Source organism: Mytilus californianus, unplaced genomic scaffold (genome assembly GCF_021869535.1).
Source record: "Mytilus californianus isolate M0D057914Y unplaced genomic scaffold, xbMytCali1.0.p SCAF_2, whole genome shotgun sequence".
Classification (NCBI taxonomy): Eukaryota; Metazoa; Mollusca; class Bivalvia; order Mytilida; family Mytilidae; genus Mytilus; species Mytilus californianus.
Window position 1 is genome coordinate 69,737,234 of NW_026262668.1, and position 21,114 is coordinate 69,758,347.

General features: G+C 31.1%; 2 protein-coding genes across 7 annotated transcripts in view; one reads left to right on the plus strand and one right to left on the minus strand.

Annotated features, from left to right (window-relative positions):
* LOC127728151 (40S ribosomal protein S18) overlaps positions 1–21,114 on the minus strand; it is an 821,762-nt gene that overhangs the window by 609,524 nt on the left and 191,124 nt on the right. The window lies entirely within an intron of this gene.
* On the plus strand, positions 4,438–21,055 carry LOC127728093 (regulator of G-protein signaling rgs-3-like). 5 transcript variants are annotated; one of them, XM_052235314.1, is made up of 6 exons: positions 4,438–5,343; positions 14,202–14,792; positions 18,104–18,285; positions 18,843–19,003; positions 19,723–19,886; positions 20,190–21,055. In XM_052235314.1, the coding sequence occupies exons 1-6, from the start codon at positions 5,338–5,340 to the stop codon at positions 20,364–20,366; spliced, it is 1,281 nt and encodes a 426-aa protein (XP_052091274.1). In that variant the 5' UTR covers positions 4,438–5,337; the 3' UTR covers positions 20,367–21,055. The 5 variants fall into 5 exon arrangements, with proteins under 5 accessions (XP_052091274.1, XP_052091272.1, XP_052091277.1 ...); XM_052235312.1 differs by lacking the exon at positions 4,438–5,343 and adding an exon at positions 7,534–7,710; XM_052235317.1 differs by lacking the exon at positions 4,438–5,343 and adding an exon at positions 9,363–9,431.

Below are 21,114 nucleotides of genomic sequence, written 5' to 3' on the forward strand. Positions count from 1 at the left end.
TTTTACACTAGTCATTTTGGGGCCCTTTATAGCTTGTTGTTCGGTATGAGACTCCGTGTTGAAGGCCGTACTTTGACATATAATTGTTAACTTTTTATACATTGACAGAAATGAAAGACAAGAATACAAAAAATGACCATAGCGCAATAACACAATGGCGGGATGTATAAATACCGAGCCACGCCAAAAGGATATTATCAAAATGGACTAAACAGTAAAGGTTAAAAATATACAAAGACGCACAAAAAGAACACTATAACACGTAATTAAGACAATAAACAACGTCAGTACCTAGAACCATAATGGATTATTTGAGAAGTTGATATGGAATATTTATCAAGAAGGTCTTGGTATCTTCCGATGAACCTTTTAGAAGAAGGACGAGACGTTCTTTGACATAACCCTGGTTTGTCAACATTCTGCTCAGACACTGGTCCGAGAAGCAACTGCAAGCTCTTGAATACCGAATGAGTTAGGAAATACATATATTCATATCAGTTGAAGTAAAATCGATCATCACTTTTTTCCAACAGTGAATTTTATCCGAAAAACAAGTTGGTTTGCAACGGCACATGATAAGTGACTCTGACTTTTTCATTTCAATACATCAGACATCTCTTTAGGTTGTCGATGTCTGCATTGTTATTCAAATCTTGTCTTAATAAATCATCAAAGATACCAGACTTATAATGTGGTACACCAGACGCAGGTTATCGGTGGCGCTCGGATCAAAACAGTTGCAAAGCCAAAGAAGAGCATTAATAACCGAAAATTCCGAAAATGTGTGCCTATTACGGCTAAGGCATTCTTTACCTGGAGGCAGAAAAATCTTAGTGTTTTGAGTATTTCAACATTTTATAAACAGTAAAATAACAGAGAAATGAATATATCAATGATATTTCATGTCAGCAAAAAAGTGCTGACTACTGGGAAACGTCCACCAGCAGTGGCATCGACACAGTGGTTGAAATAACTCACCAATACCAGGCTTATAATTTGGTACGCCAGGCGCGGGTTTTATCCATGCAAGACTCATCAGTGGTGCTCGAATCAAAACAGTTAACTCTCCGGTGGGAGGGGTAGATTAAGAATTTGCTATACCGTGGGGGGTTTGTCTTTCTGTGACGATAGTATTTTTTTGGTTAGCTTGTTTACTAAGGTACTGTCTAATTTGTGTATACATATCCTTTTAATACTGCAAAAATGTGCAAGATTTATTTTTTTTGAGAAAAAAAAGCTCTTATTTTAAATCATCATCTGGGTGACTTATATATAATAACAGAATAGAGTTCCAATGTCCTCCGCGTTGCACATATTTTATCTATCCAAGGGCAATAACTAAAAAAAACCTTCTTTTTTTGTCGTTCTTTAAAACTTTTTACAAATATCTTAGAGAAATGAAGGCTCATTTGAGAGTAAATACAAAGCAATTTCCAATACAGTTTATATTTCCGAGGGGCATTACTCTTTTAAAAATATTTGATCGGCACTGATTTTTGAACTTATATAAACCTTTGATATAAATTTGATAAAAATCGGGCATGAATTGTACACATGAGAACGCTAACAATGCAATTTTCCATCTAATCAATATTTTAAAATAATTGATCGACACTGATTTTCGAACTTGTTCGAGACATTGCTGATATTAACCTATGATGTAATTTTCATAATAATCTGGAAGGAATTGTACACATGATAGCGCTGACAATGAAATTCTCATTATAATTAATATTTTTAAGTGGCATAACTCTTTTAAAATTAATTGATCTGCTCTGATTTTCGAACTTGTCTGAGACATTGCTGACATAAACTTGTGATATAAGTTTTATAAAACTCTGGAAAGAATTGTACACGTGAGAGCGCTTATAAGACCGGACCGACAGACGGACACACGGACGGACGGACGGACGCCCGGTATTTCTATGTCCCCCGCAACACGTCGCGCGGGGGACAAAAATAAAGAGATGTGGTGAGACCGCCAATAAGACAACTATTCATCAGAGACCAAAGGACATTGATGTCAACAACTATAGGGCTCAAATCATAGAAAATATGAAAAATCATACAGCATAGTAAGCTATTAATTAAGACCCCGGCATGACAAAATGGGAGAATTCAAGAGAAAACCAACGGCCTGAATAAACTCATCATAGATATCAGGATTCAAATTTTGTTCGCTAAACGCGTGTGTTCGTCTACAAAAGACTCATCACTGACACTCGAATATAAAAAATGTAAAAAAAAGGCCAAATAAAGTACGAAGTTCATACTTGATCAACAAGCGAGAAACAGACAGGTCAGAAAGCAACCAAAGACAACAACTGTATTATAGACTCCTGACTTTTGACAGGCACATAAAATTTTTTGCGAAGTTTAACATGTTTGTGAGCTCTTAACTCTCCCACAAACCTGGGAGAGTGGTGTAATGGATCAACATAAACCAAACTATAAAAATCAGTTGAAAAAGGGCGATTCATTAGATCACCACTTAGTACAAAAAACCATGGAAGTATTATATTGAATATAATACTTCCATGAAAAAACTAACAAAAAGACCCAAAAAGAATGTCAGTGTAATTAATTTTACCTTTTCGAATATTTTGGATATAAATTTATCTGTTATAGTATTTTAATATATCGTCTTTATCATAAAACATATAATGGAAAAGTCAGGACTAATACTGGAAACTTTAAACGGTAAATAAAAGCCCAACTAAATTAAATAAATGTAATGATTGACGTAATGAGATATTGCCAGTGTCTTATCAAATAATTCCTTGAACAGGATTGTGCTTTTGAAGTAGAATATTTTTGTAATCTTAACTTTTTAATCGTATATATTTATTTGAATACACCCAAGTATAAGTCTTATTAGCCCATTCTAGGTGTGCAAGTAAAATATAGTTCAAAAGAACACATGAACTATTTATGTGTTGCCAGTGACTGATTTGTTTTGATTCGAGTTCATTTGCCATCTGAGACTGATGTCAAGAAACACTCTCATAAACTACGTAGTTTGTTATATTGAAGTAATAAACCAGTCCAGTACCAGTTAATTTACAGAGGTTATACATGTAACATGATATATATCATAGCATAATTATTCATAACAAACTCATTGTTTACGACTATTTGTTCTGTGCAGAATTATTTGTTACTGTTTTCTGAACTTATAAAATTGATCTGGAACAACTGGGTCATGGCAACTGATCATTAACACGTTATAAAAGTAAAATTTTTGGAACCTAAACACCACTTACTTTATTTTTTAAAGCAAATCTTATTGTGTCTAGTACAAAATACTAAAAAGCTACAAGAAATATGCTAAGATGAGCTAGAAACACACATTTATAGTAAGTTTCAAACGAATTGTTCAATGATCAGAAATAAGTTAAACAACTGTGTTTGCCGGCTAGATTACTTTCTGATGTAAATGTTTAAAGAACAGATCGAGGGAAAGGAAAATGAGAACGATTGAAAAAAATTTAAAAAAAGACGCAAAATTGAATAAAAAAGAAACCCAAAAAGAAACAAAGAAACAAAAACTAAAAAAATAAGAAATATAGCAATCAGAAAAGGGAAAAAATAAATAGTCAACAAACAGAACAAAAATAGGAGATATTAAGTGCATGTTCCAGAGCTTTAAATAACAGAGATATCAATCCTCAGTATCAATCACTTTGAAATCCAACTTATTCAACAAAACAAATAACATCTGCTTCCGTTTGTTATTGATTTCATATCAATAATATTAGCTTTCAATTAAGTAAACAAATAATGGCTACTGTGCCGCCAAAATGAACTGCACACGATTTAATAAGGGTAACCAGTACATCGACGTCTGGCATTATCGCAGGCTAGTGGTAATTTCTCTCACTCTTTCGTCTATTTCAGGCCGATGATGACGTAAAAGAAAGTCGTTATGTTGGTTAGTTTAATCAGCCAAGGTAATTACACGGTTAGCTTTAGACATACGAGCAATCTTAATAACAAACAACGAGGGTCTGGAATATTCGTTTAATTATATCTTATCATTTTTTTTTAAATATTTAAAAGATTATTCCACAGATGTATATAATAGGGTTTTTTTTCCCCAAAGTGATGTAAAGTTCACCTGATAGCATCTGATACGTCCGCCTTAACAAACCATCAATAAATGGGTTAGGTGAATGAAACACCAAAACAAAGATTTATTGTGAAATTATTTTTTTACGTCATGAATTAAGTGCAAAATGTTTGATTATAATAGTAGATAATAACCATACACCAACTATAGTTGTACTTATTGAGAGAAAAGTTAAAGACTTAAAATGCTAACCTTCAGCTAACATCGCGGTATGCAATAGAGATAAATTAAGGAGAATTTTAACCTACATACATTTGTAAACATTGTTTTCTGTTCTGCAAAAGACATTTTTGAGAGGAATGATACATTCATTAAGATTAAATCATAACTAAAGAAATGTCTGTTGAACAAATTGCTATTGAAAGGCGCTTGAGTTTTGTGTAGTTTTTTCTGTCTGCATTAAGCATCGATCTTTTAACAAGCTACTGCATATCTTCTTGAATAGAAGAAGACTTTACCACCCAGGTATATTTTAGAAGATCTATTTTAACATCCTGATTGGTATACTCAACGTTTACCTGATGTGAATGAAACTTTATTTACTTTGAGAGATAGCGTGATAAATAGATTACTAGTATTTTGACTGTACAGTCATGAAATATATATGAGAATTATTCAGAGAAATTATAGAACTATTGATACATTTAATTGTATTGACCTCTTTTTCCATTGAGATTTGATAATTCCATGACTAAAGAAGAGATTTTGCAATAACCATCGGCATTTTAAGAGAAATCATTTCTCCTCTGAGAAATTCTTAAATGGGATTACAACAAATAACCTTTATTTAGAAGAAAAGAATCTGAAGTCATAGATAATTTAAAAAAAACTGGCAAGGGAGTACTGAGTTTGTCGAAGCTCAAGTGAAGTCTCTTTTGAACATAAAGTTACAGTTGTTTCTGTAAATAGTTGTTGACATTTTCTAATGAATGGTTTGCCATGATGGACACCTGTATAGTATAACGTAATTATCGCTTGATGTAATTTTAGATCACCTTGGGAATACGAGTAATTGATTTTCTTTCATAATTACAGCAATTGACAATTTCTAGGGATTATTGATTAATTTTGTCATTGGCTGGAAGAAACATATCTATTAACAGAGCTATGAATGTGCACTTTGTTAAAATTGTTTCATGAAATAACATCATATTGAATATTATTGACCACATATTGGAGATACCAGTACAGACGCTTCACAACTAAAAATGAGGGTAAGAATTTGTTTTTTCCACATTTTACATAATTTCAAATAATAATTCGATTTGGTTCATTCGAAATTCTCTATTATTTTTGGACATCCTATGGATTTCATTTGAAAACTATATTCTACTAATATATACCGGGATGTATGTTTATAAAACTAAAACGTTCATTTTAAAAATTATTTTTCATGTTCATTTATAATTTTTTTGTTTGTTTATTATTTTCAATTTTTTCATACTTATCTGTAAAAGGTACACAGATACGCAATGTTTTGCAACATGAACTGTACCCACTGACAAAATAATGGCCCTCGACTCGCTCGCTTACCATTTCTGTAACATAGCATTATCATACCATAAATTTGGATTGGCATGATTTTAAAACAATTATAGTGTTTTTGTACTGTGGTAAATTAATGACAGTATCAAATTAACAAGCGTGGACGATCGTAATTTAGCTACTCTGCACCAATAGTTCTTTTCTCCATTGTCAGTAGTATAAACAAATACGTACTTGATACATTTTAGTCTTTTTTACCATCTAGTTGTAGTTATAAATATAAGGCCTATAATAGCTTGTAATCCTCAATCATCTTTCATTGAAATCTTAAGCCCTACATTATCTATATGTCATGCATATTCACAAATGTAAGATATAATTAAGTAGACTGAAGATTAATTGCACCAAATATGAAACATACGGTGTTTTTCCCTTGCTTGCGTCATTTTAATACCAATCCTTCGGAAACATTTTTTTTTTTTGCTTTTATGACTAGTTATATTATATAACAACTATTACACTGTTTTGAATGAAGTTATTCCTCGTACAATGTACTGAAGAGTATAAAAGACATTTTCTGGATGTCATTAATGCGAGTAAAATTTTGCAATTTAGAGATATGTCTGACTCAGATACATGTAGCATTCAATTTCACTTTTTTTCCAACATCAAATGGAATGAAATGTTTTGATTAGAATATTTGCTAGAATCATCTGTGTACATTCGCCCGCATTTTCTAAAATATTGGAGTTCGACAAGAACACAATCTAAAAAGTTTACGAACTCTTCATTATTTATCTTCAACGAATCTTTATCTAGGTCTAAAATATATAAATCATGATTGGTTTTTAATCAGGCTCTAAAGATTCTAGATTAAAAGAGGGGGATGCTTTGAGATCTAACAAAAGTTTAATCCCGCAACGTGTCCACGTGCCTGTCCCAATTCAGGATTATCGTCAATGGTAAAAGTTGTCGGAAAACAAAAGAAAGAAATCCGAAACGGTTATATGAAGACGGGAAACGGAAATTAATCAATTTTTAGTTAGCCAATCTGTTATGAACATCGATTTGTAAAAATATATGTTTATATATAAAAAGTGCACACTTGTTTGATTAAGAAATGTCGATATGTCGTGTTAAATTTGTACATGTATACATGAATGATAGCCGATCCTTGAATGAAACAGGTGTAAGATAAATATATATCTTCATGACTAACGTCGACAACATCCGTTCTGAAATAACCTTATTTTCCTTATCTTGCGCCCTTAAAATAAAACAAAATTGTAAAACTAATTCAGTTTAGACTGATCACATGTTGCATCCAGACTCTGCATTAAATCTGTACGTCTTTATAACACATTATTACACTATTCACATAAGATAAAATTCAACTTTTTAGTTTTCTTATACTATCTTCTACTTTAACGATTGCTACATTGCAGCTCTTACTGACAAAAGTGCACTGCAGTTTTTTTTCTAAAATGATGTTTAAAAAAAACGTTTTCTTGGTTATTTCATGATAGATATATTATGTGCATTCATTGTTACAAATTTACCTTACATTCTGGCGGCTAAACGTCAATCAAACAAAAAACCAATAACCCAATAAAACCTTAAAATACATTCAGAATAGAGGCCATCCTAATAATTGGAACTTCAATGATAGATAAGTGTCTATACCATTAAATGTTCCTTCGACTCTGGGGATGCTAAGACCAGTCATGTATTGAAACTGGTCTCTCTCTCTCTCTCGTTAGTATTTTATTATAATGCAAATAAACTGGTTTCGTAAATCAGGACATGTGGTACATTTTCAGCTGGAGGTTTTGTCGATGTTTAATCGTTTAACCCTTAACAATGTTAAGAGATACTTGAGTAGGAGTTTATTTCCTTATTTGAGTGCTATAAACATCCTGTTTATTTTTCACAATAATCCGTACACATTTTACTATGAAACTTAGTGAGAATTCTTAGCAACCTTATAATGAAGAAGACTAGGGATTGATATGTTGTGTTGCCTCAGGTTCCATGGAATCAATAAACTTGCATGTGATTCCGAATTACATGTATCAACGCCAACGTTTCATTTTGAGGTAATTAATCTTTAAATTATTAATGAGATCTGTAATCTAAATGAACATATTTCTTTTGTTGAAATACTATAGATCTGCACAAATGTGTCCAAAGTGGGGTTTTGTGTTTGCTGGCCGGGGGAGGGAGTGGCCACGTTATCGGTTTGTCTCGGATGAATTTGTCCTGTTAAACATCGTACTTACTTATTTGTATATTTATTTTTCAAAAATGAAGCGGGGTGTGGTTCTAAAAAGAAAATAATATCTGCTTTTTTCGTAGTCCAAATAGTTATTACAAAATGTACTTCTTGAAAGGCTATTTTAATTTTGTTTTTCTGTGACGCCTTCCTACGACGACGTATCAGAAAAAAAAAATTAAAATAGCCTTCCAAGACGTCATAATCATTTGGACTACATTTTTCGGTTCTTTGCCCAAGGTGTATTCCATTGTTTTCATATCTCTGATAATCTACTCCCGTTGATACATGGTTTCATATTTTTCTGTTGACGTTCATTTACCATTTTGCAATTTATTTCTGTAATTTGCAACACATGGCCTAGTCATGAAAAAAAAACACTATTCTTTGATGTTCAATGTTTTCACTTCTTATGTTTATCTCTTTTTCAAATTATTGGTTTCACCTACCTGTACTTAGTGAAACTATCTGAACCATGTGTTGTTCGTTGTTGTTTGTCTTTGTTCGTACGTCTGTTTTTTGTGAAGGAATCGGATGTTGGTGGTTGGTTTTGTTCTGTTGTTCTAACTGTCCACTATTTATGGGTAATTCCTAATATCTTTTTATATAATATGTATCATTACATTGGTAGCAATGAATTACATTGATTTCCCAGTCAAATAAAAACCGATAATTTCACATGTGAAATAAACGTGGTTATTTCACTCTCTGACGTCATACAACAATAGGCGTTGTCAAGACGTCGATAACGTCGGATCAAAACAAACTGTGAATGCGTAGAAAAAAAGATATAGTTCCTTACATTTTCTACATTAATTTCATTTAAAAAAAGCCATTTGCCAATGTAATAAAAAGAATAACTAATCAAAGAATTCAAATATCGAAAAATATTCAACTCGTGACCGAACAACATTGATAATTAACTCATGCGCTACGCGCATTCGTGAATTAATGTGTTGAATATTTTTCTCTATTTGAATTCTTCGATTAGTTATTCTATAATTATTCAGTTTTGTATTGCCCTTTTTCTTTATGTATTTACTCATTCTGTAACACTTGATGAGTGAGCTGTTTTTCTCTTTTAATTTTTCTAACTTTTCTAATTAACTGCAGACTAGCTACTATTGTAAAAAATAAATGCTTTTAAAGCAATACCCATAAAGAATGACAGGAATTACACACACAAAGGAAAGTACAACACCACCTACAGTACGCGTATATATACCATATTACATTCATGCTTAATAGATTTTTACACACAAAATGTACAATAATCTGTTAAAAATAAAAGAAAAGTGAGCAGATGTGAATAAAAGGCCTATCCTTCTTAAATTTCATCATTTATGCAACAGATTTTCTCTAGTATATCGATGTAAATCAATATGTCATGTGAATAAAACGAACAGATAGTTAAAAACGATATTGAACACCACCCCCGCTTGATGTTTAGTGCACGCTTCAGCAGCTGGAGCTACACTATATCTAGATTAATACAGGATATCTGTGACATTGTTATAGGATGCATCAGAAATAACTTGGCACGGTGTAAGAATTTTATATTATTTATAGAAAGGCTATATTGTTCAATTAGACAAGTGTAACTAAGGTGATTGTCATATTTTCGCCTTGATGTGGGTTTTGTGGTTGATAAATGTAACAGTATTATAGAGTATGGGTTTTGATCAAGGTATGTTTATTTGATTATTTATATTGCAAGTTTTGTTTGGTGTTAATATATATTTTATGACTACTTCAGATTTGTAAGTAAATTTCTGTTAGAATCAACCATTTGAACAGTATAAGATATACGTGATAAAAATAGCTTAAGTTGGACATGAAATCAAACCAGTTATTTATTCTCATGACAAGTTGACCAGTTAAATTACAATATTACTATATATTGCAGTATAATCAATGACACAATTTTTTTTTGTTATCCGAAATATCTGTTGGTTTTTGTTTTTATTTTTCACTTGTTTAACTTTTGTGTTGTAGTACACGTTTTAGACGTATATTTCTTATAAGGATTGTTTAATTATATAATCTTAAACAAATAATGTACTGTTAGTGATGCTTTAGCACATCAATGTTTCGGAAATAACGATATGTTCACTGGACCAATATGCTCACAAAAGAGAATGACTTTTATGTAAAGTTTGTGAGTGAATTGGTCCAGTTTACGCATAAATAAAATCCGGAATTGCTTTTTAATTCTTGAATTCCTTTTACTGTTTATCGCAACCGCCGTTTTTAAAAAAAAGTTTACATAGCTGTAAATATCTTTTGTATTTGACGATAAGGCATTGGTTTTTGCTCACTGTTGAAGGCCGAAAAGTGACCTATAGTCGCTTACGTCCATGTCAGTTTGGAATCTGGTGGATAGTTGACTCATTTGCAGTTATACCACATCTCATTATTTTTATAGTTTAACGTGAAATCAAGCTGCCATGGTTTATGCATTGGTAACAAAAGAAGTCAACCCTTCCTGATCTATTTTTACTCAATAACCTTGTAAAATGTGGAAAAAAAATAATTCAAACATTGTCAATATACTTCAGCCATGACCTAATGACATGTGCGCATTTATCAACCATATTAGAACACTACAAATGTTTCGTCAAAAAAAAAGATTGCCGACTAATTCAATTGAAAACAAGCTTATTCATTCACAGATACATTTTTGTTTTAAATTATATTAAACTGGAATCTTTAATTGTTTGTGTACGGTGACTTTAAATTTTCATTCTTTTGTTTTAATTAGTTGTCTTAAAATTAATTTATAATATATAAATTAGACCCGATCTTGACGACTATATATAGATATGTCTTTTGTGTGTGTGTGTACTTTTTGTGTTGCTGTCTTTCCGCTGAATGTCCGCTCATATACTATAATAAGAACAATACAACCATACACAAATCAGAGACATATATATGGCAGAGTCTCTGGCCATATAAAGACAGTATTATTTTGATTATCGCTTCAGTTGAATCTATTTGTGACGTCATTTGCAGTATATATGTAAATTGCGGACGAACAGGTACAAAATAGAATCAAGGGGGTGTAGAGAGCGTAGAAACCCTTTTTTGATCATCAAAAGAAGATCTTATGTTTCTCGCGATTTATATGATTTTAAACCATGAAATCATTCAAAACTTGTTTCGCCTCGATCTGCTCGGCGGTATATATTTCTATTTTGGGAATTACGCTAACCCGTTCATAAATGTTGTATCCTCCTCTGATACCTATACATATGCGTTATGTTTCATGTCATACATTTACATTTTCCTTGGTTACAGTATTTTCGTTATTTGGGTTTATGATCATAAAGGTTACACATACAAAAAGTTTGTATTTCAAACAAAGATGAATATTTGCACGCAATGCGCCCACACTTGACCTTAGATTTACTTCCGGATTTATGATCAATATATGTTTATGTGTCTTTGTCTTATCACAGTCATACAGAGACATGTTCATTTCGTATTATTGCATTAAATGTCAGCTTTTATACAAATTACTTGTAACATAATGCGCCAACGTCTGATTAAATTCAAATCTGAGTTTATAAGCATTAATCCAGGTCACGTGTTTCATATATAACTGAATCGTTATTCGTTTGATCACGACTCCGGTCCGTAGCTTCATGCAAAATTGGTCTATTAACCGGGTAAACGGTATATCGTTGAAAAAAAAGAATTTTAATGTCACATATAATAGAAATAATTAAGTAAATAAATATATATCTAGCGAAATTACTAACAGATAAGACCCCCCTAAAAATAAGACATCTGTAATTCCAAATTTATAAATGTGGTGTACTATAAAAACGCCGGAAAAGGAGCAAATCAATTATAAAGAAATACTACTTATTTTTTTCATTTTGATGTCTTAAACTCATAATCGTTTCGTGAAGTTTGAAAGCTCAAAATATCAAACTTTGAGAAATAATGCGGAAGAATAAAAAATGTCGCATACAGCCATCTAACATTAAAGTATTTTTAAATAATGGTATGAAAAATATTAAAATATTTAAATTAAATTTTAAAAAAATAAATAAGAACGTTCTTTGTATGCAAAAATATCATCATTGGCTTTATTCAACACAGAGTTAGTAATGGCGGTGTGTACAACTCAGTGTCTTGTCAACATTGCTCAAATCAAAGAATCTTGTGCTTAAAGACCATTAATGATTTTGTTATATTTTAGATTCATTTCGGTTCTGGGTATCTTTCAATAAAGAAATTTACATAAAGTTTTCAAAATTTAAAAAAAAAATGTCTTATAAAGCAGTGTCACAAACATGATTGTTTATAACATGTTAAAATGATATTTGCTTATTGTAATGAAACTTCATTATTTTTAAAATTATTTTTAAACATACAAATTCAACTACTAGGTTCCATCAACTAAGAAATTCGGATTTGAAAATCCATTTAAAGACGATGATAAAGCAGCGACGTATATTTTATAAATCAACACCGAATTGTTTTAGCACTATGGCATGCACAATTGTAGTCTCTGACTTTTGAAAAATTATATAAAACTTCAAGTTGGTCAACGGTTTATGTAATAGAACAGTTAATATACGAATTGCTCGAATAACCTTTATTTTCAACATGTGAGGAAGTTATTTTGTCTAGCGATATGTTACGTTGATTAATACAGAATATAAAAAGGTTTGTTATTTCTCATACTCCGATAAGGGTGTTAAAGTTATATATATACGATTTTCCTCTCTCTCTCTCTCTCCGACTCCACTCCGTCCTGTCAAAATGACGCAATGCAATAACGTTGTATGGTCAGTCGAAAAGGAAGTACATTTTGCCACAGGCTATACGAACATATACATGAGCGATCCCAATAACCACTTTTATTTATCCAAACTTTGATTTCCCGACGTAAAATATGGCAAGTTTATCTTTTTATTAGTTATAGCTTAAATGTGACAGTGACTATTCTATAGCTTTTTTTTAGATTTTATTATTTAGAAAAAAAAGAACATCCGTGGAAAATAATAAATAAAATAGATTGACAAAAATGTCAATACACTAATACACTCATTTTCACAATAAATTCTTGTTTTTTTTTCTCTCTATTTAATTTGTGTTTTTACTACATGTGTATTATTTTTAATTTGATTATTTTATTCATTTTCTTGAACCTTTAATGTTATATCTCCCAGTATATCTCTCATACAACTAAATAACAGTGACAAAATTATAAAGAATAACATTTCTGCTCTAAAATGACGGCAGAATACCATCCTTTTCATTTCTAAATAAAATCATTTTGAAGAATTTTAGTGTTTTTGTAAATACGCATGCATGACAATATATATAGTATCTCTAATGATGCCGCTTCCTTTAAATCTCTAAAAAGGGAATAAGTTTATGCAGCTTTCAAAAGATCAAAACGCTTATCTCCCCAAGATTGTAAATTTAGTTATGTCCATTCGTTACTTTTCGATTTTTGTTTTTGTCGGTTTCTCTTCAACATATGGATTTTTGTATCTTCCGTCTCTTTTTTATAATACTCACATTAGAATATTTCCATAAATGGAAAATGGTTTTTATTCCCAGTTTTACAGTTTGGAGATATTTCTCTCCTACTCAAATTCTGAATCCTCATTTGGTAAGAAATCACAGTTATTGTGTGTTAACATGATACATTATATATATAAAAAGAATAAATAGACTGCAATTGAGATAACCTTATGAAATATGTTGTTTACTTCAAAGTGTCGGATTCGCACTTATAAGTCTTATGACGTTATTTTGAAATTAACACTTCAGAGATACGTATATATAAAATCGAAAACTTTTCTAATTTAAACATATTTTATAAACTCTGTTTGAGATTGTTAGACAAAATTCACTTTTTAAAAATTAAAACAGTTTATTGAGCAGCGTTCTTTTCACAAAGAAGCAAGAGTAGAATTAAAACCAATATCCATTGAAATTATAATATTGACGTGAACATGACAGAGAATAGGAATATGGCTTTGTATCGAATACTATATTGCGTTTTTGGAAAGGAAGAGGTTTGTATGCGTTAAATTCATTTAGAAGTGGAAGTGTAGGTGTTCTAATATTCCATCACACTGTATATGCTTGCACTAAATACATAACGGAGTATTTTTTAACAATTTTATGCAAAAAACAGAATAAAAATATAATGATAAATTAGTCATATTTCATCACCTTCAGCAGCAGCATCTGTGAATTAACAAGTAGTTTGGTGTTCATATGTATTGTATTTCCTTTAAATGAAAGACTTACTCTCATAAAATCCAATACATTTATTCTTTTTTGTAGGGAGTGCAGTTAGACGAACCTTCAACGCCTATCACCAAACAGTGGAACCAAGACTTGGAAGAGTTTGTTCGACAACTGTCTTCACCAAAACTTGATCTCACAAACCAAACACAATCAACCGATTTAAAACAAGGGGACGAAGTAATGAGATTGCCATCAGAATTGTGTACAGAAATGAAAGAAAAGTGCACAATTTCTTGTGAAAAAACAAAGGAAAAATCTACACCAAAGAATTGGAGAAAAAGAATAATGGACAGAAAGAGTAGTTCGGGAAAAATAAGTTCATTTGACATTGATGAAGCAGTTGAGTTATCTTTTGACAGTACTTCATCTTCCTCGGGGCTTAAAGACAGTAAAGTAACATTTAGTTGTGATACCTCTCCTGAAACATCAGACTTTGATCTTCATTCAGACACAAAGTCAATAGATTCAAAACAAAGCTACACCAAGAAAGACAAAGAATCCAAACGCAGACGATTTAAAAGAATGATTACACGACCATTACGTCGGAGTCACAGTGCTGGTTGTACCAATGACATTCCTGCACATGCACTGTTCGTTGAATCGGATCCAAGTCAAAATGGAGATACGGTAAGTGTGTTATTTATTTATTGGTACATTTGTACTATTTTCGAATGTAAACCCTCTTCTACTTGGATCAACCAAACATGTGCAATAATTAGGGCTGAAAAAAATATCCAGAATGTAGAAACATATTTAAAGAATGACCGAACAACACATTCAATTCACGAATGCGCGTTTTTCATAAGTGAAACATCATTGTTATTTTGTTACGTGTTGCATATTCCGATATTTAAATTCTTGTATTATTTATTCTTATTACATTAAATTTTGATGTAAATAAAGTAGAAAATGCAAGGAATTATATCCTTTTCTATGCGTTCTTACTTAGTGCAGCTTCCTTGACAACACCTATTGTTGTATGGCGTCAGAGAGGTAAAAATACAGGGATTATTTCACATGTGAATATATCATTTTTTTTCTACTGGGAAATCAGTAAACAAATTATTTTCTTACAAATACTGTCTCGTGCAATAATATGCAATAAGTCCAGAAATCAACAACAAACTCTTGTAATGAATTACTGATGGCGTTTGGTACGTTATTAAGGTCAAACGGTATTAAACAATGATTTCATGCTATACCGTTGCCAAACCGAAACCGACATTTGTCATTCTTAGTGACATTACACTGTCCTACAGATAACCAGACTTGACAAGTAAAGCTACAGTTTTCCTACATAAATATGCCATCTTGGCATTGTAACAATACCAATTTCTTTGTGATCCTTGGCAACAAATGTATTGGTTTTACATGTTAATATAATCACACCTAGGAGGGTGTAAGACAAGTACTAGAAGCGAAAATACTATTCATTATGTAAATTTAAAATTAAGGTAAGAATCATATTTAATGATCACTAACATTAAATGTAATAAAAAAAATTGAGTCTTTGTCTGTTTAAAATCCTTTGAAATATTTGCAGGTATGTAAAATTGACTCCTTACATGTTTATTTTTCAAGACGTTTGTTTTATCGGTATCACATTATATATGTAATATTGGCTACTGGAAGTCCATTATGAAAATAGCAAACATGTACCGTAACTACACTTATTGGCCAAAACAAGTATCATTGTGATTGCATTTTTAGTGATTCATTTTCGGGAATATTGACTGTAACTTAGACAATGGGGAAATTACATACTTACTGATATAGAGCAAATTATTGATGAATATGTCGAAAAAAATTTTGATTGCTGTTGATTTAGAGACATGACTTGCATTTTTAGTTTTATGAACATGACTGCATTTCTATCAAATAAACCGAATATATGTGTGATTTTTTTTCATGAACGATATTAGTATTTTTTTTAATTGACTGTAAAAAAAAATACTTTAATATTCGATCATTTTCAAATTTAGATGATCCAGAGTTAAACTACTGTATAAAGATAAGAAGTTGTGATATGATTGCCAATGATGATCAAAACCCATACCATATAGTAGGCAATAAAAGTTCCCGAAATGTAAAACAATTCAAACGAGAAGATCAAAGGCCTGATTTTATAGAAAACAATATAAGAAAAACAAATACTAGAATCAACGACCAACGACAATCACTGAATAAATAACATGCTCATTACTTACAGGGACAGGCACATACAGAATGTGACGATGTTAAACACGTTTGCGAGCGCTAAACGCTCCCCTAACATGGGACAGTGGTGTAACAGCACACCATAAGAGCAAGCTATACAAATCAGTTATAAAGTCGTGACTCATCAGATCGACACGATCCACAAAAAACAAATAAAAATACAATGTATCGATCTAAGAATTCTCGCAGAACTTGACCATTATGGTTCATAACTTGAAGAGTCGAATTTTATAACAATGTATAGCAAGTGGTTTAAAAAAGGATAATTCATTAATAAACTAAAAAAATTGAATACCATTCGTCGATAGCCAACATATTAATTAATAAAGACAAACATAAGCCGGACAAAGAAAGACATATACACCATATACTTAACTTTAAGATATGACCTTAGAGGCATTCACATAACCGAAAATGGAACGTTATCTGCTTTCAATGTTCGGCACTACAAAACAAACAAAAACATGTACATATAGACAGTGACCATGCATAATTGTTTTGTTTTGAACATCGGTTTCCTCGGTATATTTTGGGCTTTTATGGGTTACATGTCAATAATTACTGCTTAATTATAAGTAAACACATTTCAACCTTTATAAAATATTTTTCAAAACAACAATAACAGCTTTTCTGTTTATCTCTCCTAACAAAAGGACATCAGCAACACAGCGGTTTTCTTTTGTTCATCAAACTGTATTCGTGGTATTTATAGCTCAAAAAAACTATATATGGTAAACTAATTTGTGATCTCTGTAAATAGGCCTTATACTGTGGAATACTTAGCGACAAAAATAAATCCTCTGTCTATTTCTAGCAACAATAAAGTAGTTTTCGGGAGAAAATCGATCCTAAATAGGAATGTCTTTTAATGTCTCAAGACGATATCTTAAGGACAATAATAATGAATCATAGCTTCGTGATGTTTATACATTAAATGTGTTGTATTAAAATGACAAGTAAATTACTGTTGTTTTTTCTGAAATGTATGAGTAAATATCATGCAGATATTTAGATTTTTAGTTGTATTTCATTTTTGGTAGGATAAACTATAAGGCACAACTATGACGGTGTAATTTGTTAATCCGAAATTGTTGTCATAAACGTACCATATGAGTGTCTAGATATAAAAAAGGTTGTTGTTTTTGTGGAAAAGAGACTTTTGAATATTTAAGCATTTTCATTTTCTTCAAATTTAAATAAAGGGTACTTTTTCCTCAACGTAAACATTAATTTTAATTTTGTCACTGATTTTAACAAACTGTCACAGATATTTGATGAAATTTGTGAAAATCATAGAAAGTCAGATAACAGCAAAGCTAAATACAAAAATATGACAAAAACACTAACAACTGTTACAATTCACATAACACCACGCAAAACAAAAACAAAAAACCCGTGTGTGAAAGCAAGTACTTGGGGATGATTATCTGTATGAATAAAGGGATACGTGGGAGGTACGTCAATAATCTTAAGACAGCAATCAAACGACACAAATACAAAAAAGACATCTAAAGGTCAAAACACGCTCTTCATCCAAATATTTGTCCTGTAAGAAAAGGGGTAACTTCGGTGTTGATCATTACAAATTAGAATTATTGTTTTTCTGATCTATCATATACATGAACGAGATTTCAAAGTATGCATGGTCAGCATGATTTATAAGTGCTTTATCTTTATTATAAATGATGAATACGTAAACGATTGCTTTTATTTGATTACAGATGGAAAGTCGTGCTATGGAATTATCATTATATCACCAGAGATTTAGAAGCGATAGTGATGGTACACAAGACAGAGAACTGACAAGAAGGGTTCATAAAACATGTTCAGCAGATGCTACAATGATGAACTCTCCCGATTTTATGACCAATACTTCACAACCAAAATCTAAATCGAGAAATTTGTAAGTTTTCATTTATACAACTGTTGGTTTACAGTAATATTTCCTACAGAATGTAGTCTGTCTTTCGAAACAGACAGGACAAAACAACTTAAAGAAAAATGAATCTTCACAGAAGAGAAGATAGGTTTTTGGTTTGTCATGAATATCAGGTTAATTATGAATATCAAGTAAATCATAAAATCACATTTTTTCATATTATCTGATTGTAATCTTCCATAGTAAATGCATGTGTTCTACCTTCTTATACACAGAGGAACAAGATACTAGAGGGGGAATATCTTAGTACCATTATTCTGAGATAAAAAAAAAATCACAGTTCACACAGATGAACCAAATTGAAGAAAGTTTGAAAAATCTTATCAGTTCAGTTGTTGTTAAGGCAATGGAATTTAAATAAATACTGGAATATACACTTAAACGAAGACATAACTGTGTTGTAGTTAATAATAACTGTAAAGTATATTACTACACAACACAAAATTGATATTACTGTATTTTATTTCTTTTTTTGTGTAAATGGATATGCGGTTAATATTTTGTTCATTCATGTTTTGTAGAGGGTTTAAGAATATGAAGAGGAAGTTTCAAAATCTACGACGCAGAAACACGGACACAGCACTTGTTCCTAAATTTTCTCTACCTCTGCATTTCACGATTCCAACGTATGATCAAGCCTTTCAGTGGAGTAAATCATTTGAATCCCTGTTAACTGATAACAGTAAGTAAATTCTGTCATTTCATAATGTAGTAGTCAAATTCGAATAAAAACAAGATGTGGCATGGTTGTCGATGAACTATCCACAAAGATCAAAGAACGCATGCGTCAACTAAGAAAAGTACGGGGTCTTTACCTATGAGCAAAACCCATACCGTATAGTAAGTTACATGTTATGAAATGGTATCCTCTTTGTTCAGTTTATTGACATTAGGGAGAATAATTCTCAAATTTTCAGATTAAGCTAATTTATTTTTTGGTATTGAGGTGTACTGTAAATTCAGAAATTAATGCGAGGTTTTTATTAATGCGAATAATGCGACTGAAAGAGTATCGCATTAATAAGAACCCGCATTCTTATATCTGATACATATAACTGTATGTATATTTTTCTGAAATCGCAATAATAAATCTCGCATTTTAGTCCTTTCTACTAAATTCGCAATAATAAATGCATGCAATAATTTCTGAATTTACAGTAATTAAATTGCAATGAAGAATGAGTCTAAACAGTTTGTTACATTAATTATAGTAAACAACATGATCACACACACTGCATCAAGACGTGCTTAGGCGAAATTGTAAAAACCAGGAGATGTCATTCACTACGATAATGCAACTATCATAAATACAATTGTTTTCATTTTTTAGATGATGCATTCATGTGAGTCTTAATTTCTTATAAATTAATTTACATTGATATGTTCATTAATTGTTTACAGGTGGTTTGGAACTATTCAAGGGATTCTTGAAGTCCGAATTCAGTGAAGAGAACTTAGAGTTTTGGATTGCTTGTGAGGAATTCCGTTTTTCTAAAGAACATAATGTACCAGTGCTTGCACAGAAAATATATAGCGACTTTGTTGCTTTCCAGGCACCAAAAGAGGTTAGTTTGTTTGTTTTGGTTCTACGTCAATTTTCATTTATTCATATAATCTAATGAACGAACATAATATTTTATGTTTTGAAAAAAACCTGTATGTTCATGTAGAAAGTCCGAATTCTTACTATTCTTTCAATTTTTCAAAACTTTTTTCCTGAATTGAAAATTATACCTGGATTTCAATATAAAAGATATTGCTGTTTTTATTATTTTAGTAGATGCATTAAGTTCCATATTAACCAACTAGTACGTTTTAGAACTTTTTAAAGCATGTGCAATATTCAGATTATTTTTTTTACATTTCAGGTTAATTTAGATTCTACCACAAGGATGACGACTGTTTCAAACTTAGAAACCCCTTCTAAACAAACATTCGAAGTGGCACAGCACAAAATTCAGGCATTAATGGAAAAGGATTCATATCCTAGATTCATAGAATCAGAACTATATCAGCAGATATTAGAAAGCGTATCGAAAGTATGAAGTTATAATTGTTACGCTCTTAAATATTATGATGTTATATCATCCCCCGGGAAAGCACCTGTTCCCTGACAGCGACATACCGATAGTTACGTTCTACATTACGTTAAGATCCGTTAATGTAGATGACAGAAGTGGTAAATCGTAAACAGGCTAATAATACTGTCATTTAAAAGGAACATATTAGATAATTGTTGGTGTATCAGTCACTTCCCTACATCAGCATTTGATAGTGCGTATATATAATTTATCACGATTCATTAATCATGTGACAATAATGTGGTTTTCAAAATACATCATAAGAATGATATAGAAATTTTCATTAAAGAACATTTTGTGGCAATGAACCTTGTATTTCACGAAATGTTTTAAAAATTCGCATTTTAGTGAACTATATGGAAGTAAATTCTATAAATGATAAGTTCTAAGAAAGACAACTCGAGCACAATGTGCAGCGACATTTCTCTCGGATAACACATTGTAGCAATACCAAACTGCTTGCTTGCAATCATGTTTTCATATTTATTTTGAAAATGTCTGACTTTTTGTTAAACATTCTTTAAACATTATATTTGCATTCACATGTTTTTATATTTTATGTGCGATCTTAAATAATTATAAATGTAAATAAATTAAAATAGAATGTTGATTTGTTTACATTGTTGTTTTATTGAATAAATTTTTATACCGAATGGTTTTATTTATTATTTATTTGAATGCTGATGAAATAATAAATTGACGAGCAATGGGT

What these genes read in the sequence shown, in the direction of transcription:
- LOC127728093 (XM_052235312.1), top strand. Translation starts at nt 7,624, where the DNA reads ATGTTGTGTTGCCTCAGGTTCCATGGAATCAATAAACTTGCATGTGAT. An exon ending in CGCCAACGTTTCATTTTGAG is followed by an intron (nt 7,711 to 14,201) that starts GTAATTAATCTT and finishes TCTTTTTTGTAG; the next exon opens with GGAGTGCAGTTAGACGAACC. An exon ending in CAAGTCAAAATGGAGATACG is followed by an intron (nt 14,793 to 18,103) that starts GTAAGTGTGTTA and finishes ATTTGATTACAG; the next exon opens with ATGGAAAGTCGTGCTATGGA.